Source organism: Electrophorus electricus, chromosome 4 (assembly GCF_013358815.1).
Source record: "Electrophorus electricus isolate fEleEle1 chromosome 4, fEleEle1.pri, whole genome shotgun sequence".
NCBI classification, from domain to species: Eukaryota; Metazoa; Chordata; class Actinopteri; order Gymnotiformes; family Gymnotidae; genus Electrophorus; species Electrophorus electricus.
Window position 1 is genome coordinate 2,914,185 of NC_049538.1, and position 5,000 is coordinate 2,919,184.

General features: G+C 45.0%; 1 protein-coding gene across 9 annotated transcripts in view; it reads left to right on the forward strand.

Annotated features, from left to right (window-relative positions):
- The window catches only part of LOC113590714 (RNA binding protein fox-1 homolog 3-like), a 222,951-nt gene that overhangs the window by 97,441 nt on the left and 120,510 nt on the right, over positions 1-5,000 (forward strand). The window contains exon 1 of one of the 9 annotated variants that reach the window (XM_035525381.1): positions 4,864-4,928. The exons of 7 other annotated variants lie outside the window; for them this stretch is intronic. In XM_035525381.1, the coding sequence (XP_035381274.1) occupies positions 4,911-4,928 (18 nt within the window). In that variant the 5' untranslated portion in view covers positions 4,864-4,910. Of the gene's footprint in view, positions 1-4,863; positions 4,929-5,000 lie in introns of those variants that run through there. One more of the 9 variants, XM_035525382.1, reaches the window with a different exon arrangement.

A 5,000-nucleotide genomic window follows, 5' to 3' on the forward strand; every position in this document is an offset into this window, starting at 1 on the left:
CTTTCTCTCTCCTTCACTGTCACTCTCTCTCTCTCTCTCTCTCTCTCTCTCTCTCTCTCTCTCTCCCTCTCTCTCTCTCTCTCTCTCTGTTATTCAGTTAAGACTGGCTTTATTGTATCCAGTACACAATATATAAATGTATATAAAGGTAACACATCACTACATGACAAATGTTACAGTGGAATTAGATCACAGGACCATTACATAACCATATTATTTACAGTGTAATACACACAAACTATGTCGAGATTTTAGGATCTACTATGTAAATACAATGTAACAATGAGCCATTATACACTATTACTCAGGACAGTAAACTCATATTACTAACATAGTTACAGTACTATGGAATCATGTACAGTGTAACAGTGCTTTTGTGCTGTAAAGTCTTTCCACAAAACACACACACACACACAAACACAAACACACACACACACACACACACACAGACGCACACAGACATTGTACTTGCGGGTGTAGGATGATAAGGAGAGCAGTTCTTGATGGAACACCAGAGGTTCCGCCAAACATACTGCTGAATTAAAGCAAAACAAAAGAAACCCGTATTATTACAAGAAATAGTGGATTATTGAAAGGTAAATAAATTAGAGGCAGTGCCTGTATTTGAAAATGATTTAAATAACTATAAAAATAAGTTATAGCAGTGTTGCTGATCAGTAACCAACAGGATGTTGGTTTTTAAGAGCCAGGTATCCCGGGATAGAAATGCATTTGTAATAAACCAAACCATGTGAAAGCTGGTAGGCGATTCAGTGCATGATGAGATGTTTACTTTGCTCCTCCTGTACCATGGCCAGGACCAAACACAACACAGTCTGGTCACAACGGTAACACAACACAGTTTGTTCACAACGGTAACACAACACAGTTTGTTCACAACGGTAACACAACGCAGTCTGGTCACAACGGTAACACAACGCAGTCTGGTCACAACGGAAACACAACGCAGTCTGGTCACAATGGTAACACAACACAGTTTGGTCACAACGGTAACACAATGCAGTCTGGTCACAACGGTAACACAATGCAGTCTGCTCACAACAGTAACACAACACAGTCTGGTTACAACGGTAACAAAGCAGTCTGGTAACAATGCTAAATGTGGTTTTGATTCTGCTGAAAGGTACAAGTCAGGAAAATGTCTGACACGTCCTTTGTTTTAAGATGACCTTTGCAAACTAGCTACTTACTGGAGGCCGGTCCACACTAACACACTACAGAGATACTCGAACCAAGGACCAGTGTAGGGAGGGGGTGGTGTGCAGTGGACCAAACCACTGGCAGGCATATGAAGGGGGGACTCCAATATTTCAAAACTGAATTGTTTTGCATTTCTAATTAGCACAAGTTTTTTCAATGCATATTATGTTATTTAAAATTCTATAGTTATGTTTACAAAGATATTGAGGTGACAGCTCTGTGTTTAGCTTTTAAGTAAAAGTAAAAAGCTATAGTTTCTGGTAAAAAGTAAAGTATCTAGTAAATTAAATTATAAAAGGAGCAAGATACTTCATTGCATCTTATTTAATAATGTAAACAGCTGCTAATCACAGAAACACCAAATACATCTGGTGTCACGGGCGAAGCACGTGCACACAAACAGAAAGTGCGTGAAGCAAACGTGAGTCTCCGACTGAAGTAATGAACCCAAAACCGAACATAAACGTGCACTATGACAAAAGAAGCCATGTGACATGAACACTAAACAGTCTTAAATAAGGAGTTGTGGAGGTGTTGTGGTGACTAATGGATAACACACACCACCTGAGAGAGACGTACTAACAGTAGTCTAAACACCACCTGAGAGAGACGTACTAACAGTAGTCTAAACACCACCTGAGAGAGACGTACTAACAGTAGTCTAAACACCACCTGAGAGAGACGTACTAACAGTAGTCTAAACACCACCTGAGAGAGGCGTACTAACAGTAGTCTAAACACCACCTGAGAGAGACGTACTAACAGTAGTCTAAACGCCACCTGAGAGAGGCGTACTAACAGTAGTCTAAACGCCACCTGAGAGAGGCGTACTAACAGTAGTCTAAACACCACCTGAGAGAGACGTACTAACAGTAGTCTAAACACCACCTGAGAGAGGTGGACTAACAGTAGTCTAAACGCCACCTGAGAGAGGCGTACTAACAGTAGTCTAAACGCCACCTGAGAGAGGCGTACTAACAGTAGTCTAAACACCACCTGAGAGAGACGTACTAACAGTAGTCTAAACACCACCTGAGAGAGGTGGACTAACAGTAGTCTAAACACCACCTGAGAGAGGCGTACTAACAGTAGTCTAAACGCCACCTGAGAGAGGCGTACTAACAGTAGTCTAAACGCCACCTGAGAGAGGCGTACTAACAGTAGTCTAAACGCCACCTGAGAGAGGCGTACTAACAGTAGTCTAAACGCCACCTGAGAGAGGCGTACTAACAGTAGTCTAAACACCACCTGAGAGAGACGTACTAACAGTAGTCTAAACACCACCTGAGAGAGGCGTACTAACAGTAGTCTAAACGCCACCTGAGAGAGGCGTACTAACAGTAGTCTAAACACCACCTGAGAGAGGCGTACTAACAGTAGTCTAAACGCCACCTGAGAGAGGCGTACTAACAGTAGTCTAAACGCCACCTGAGAGAGGTGGACTAACAGTAGTCTAAACACCACCTGAGAGAGGTGGACTAACAGTAGTCTAAATATCACCTGAGAGAGGTGGACTAACAGTAGTCTAAACACCACCTGAGAGAGGCGTACTAACAGTAGTCTAAACGCCACCTGAGAGAGACGTACTAACAGTAGTCTAAACGCCACCTGAGAGAGGTGGACTAACAGTAGTCTAAACACCACCTGAGAGAGACGTACTAACAGTAGTCTAAACGCCACCTGAGAGAGGCGTACTAACAGTAGTCTAAACGCCACCTGAGAGAGGCGTACTAACAGTAGTCTAAACGCCACCTGAGAGAGGCGTACTAACAGTAGTCTAAACGCCACCTGAGAGAGGCGTACTAACAGTAGTCTAAAAGCCACCTGAGAGAGGCGTACTAACAGTAGTCTAAACGCCACCTGAGAGAGGCGTACTAACAGTAGTCTAAACGCCACCTGAGAGAGGCGTACTAACAGTAGTCTAAACGCCACCTGAGAGAGGCGTACTAACAGTAGTCTAAACGCCACCTGAGAGAGGCGTACTAACAGTAGTCTAAACGCCACCTGAGAGAGGCGTACTAACAGTATTCTAAACACCACCTGAGAGAGGCGTACTAACAGTAGTCTAAACGCCACCTGAGAGAGGCGTACTAACAGTAGTCTAAACGCCACCTGAGAGAGGCGTACTAACAGTATTCTAAACACCACCTGAGAGAGGCGTACTAACAGAGAGAACAACCTCAACACAAGTGCAACACACATACAACCATACAAGATAAAACCAACCTTACACACCCACACACAATTATTCTCTATCATTATTCCCTTACAGTACAGACAAGTTTACAGTATTGATTCCCAGTGGGTTTACAGTATTGATAAACCAGAGTACGTCACTGAGAGACAGGAGCTAACAGTCTGATAGCTGGTGGGTTTACAATGCTGTCAGGAGATGCGATTAATATGCAGCAGATTTACTGGGTTAAACAGAAGATTTCTGTTCTTAGAGTAATAGAGCAGACAGCAGCGTTGGAGGACTACAGAACCGCATGGTCTGAGCCCTCCGATAGGTAGTGGGATTACAGCAACCACAAACTCCACACAGAGACCCTACTCGTGTAGAGGATCTTGAAAACGAAACACAGAGCCCTGAGAGGTTCTACATTTGCACATGTACACATTCCTCTCTTGTTCTTAAAGTTGGAAGTAGCTCAGGGTAAATACAGAGGAGGGGTTAGATGTGTTAGTGGATGTTAATCAGAAAAACACAGTAAGTGCATTTTACACATAAACTGGTGTACAGCAGAATCCCACATAGAATATAACCCCATAACTTCACACTGCACATATTGAACCTCTCTTTCTCCTGCTCTCTCTCTCCCGCTCTCTCTCTCTCCCTCTCTCTCTCTCTCTCTCTCTCTCCCTCCCTCTCTCTCTCTTACACACACCCTCTCTCTCTCTCCCTCTCTCTCTCTCTCTCTCTCTTCTCCATACTTGTGCCAGTCTCTCGTGAAATGCATTATTTCCCTCTCTCACCTGAAGACAAGCGAAATTAGTTTTTAATAGAGAGAGAGAGAGCAAGAGAGAGAAGGAGAGAGAGAGGGAGAGGAGGAGGAGGATCAAAGAGGAAGGAGGGAGACGCCGCTGCTAGTTCCAGTAGACGAAAGCGAGCAAAAAAGACCATAAAGAGGAGGAGAGGAGGACAGAAAACCCCCTTAAACATATACCAGCAGAGAGGGAGGGAGAGAGAGAGAGCGAGAGAGAGAGAGAGAGGGAGGAGAGGGGGAGAGCGAGGGAGGGAGAGAGAGAGAGGGAGGGAGAGAAGGAGAGAGGGAGGGAGGAGAGGGGGAGAGCGAGGGAGGGAGAGAGAGAGGGAGGGAGAGAAGGAGAGAGAGAGGGAGGGAGAGAGAGAGGGAGAGAGAGAGAGAGAGAGAGGGAGGGAGGAGAGGGGGAGAGAGAGAGAGAGAGAGAGAGAGAGAGAGAGAGAGAGAGAGAGGGAGGGAGGAAGAGAGAAAGAGAGAGAGAATACTAGAGCTGAAACATTTGCAGTGCTGGACTGTGCTAGCTGGACCTGTCCTGTGCACAAGTCTGTACTCTGAATACACACACACACACACACACACACACACATACACACTCACTCACAGACTCTCTCTCTCTCACACACCCACGCACTCACACACTCTCTCTCTCATTCACACACACACACACACACACACACACACACACACAGCATTCCAGCAGCCGAGATGATGATGTACTTTTGGGTGAGTACAGACTCTCTGCTCATCTGTTTGCTCTCTTCCTCGTTCTGTGTGTGTGTGTGTGTGTGTGTGTGT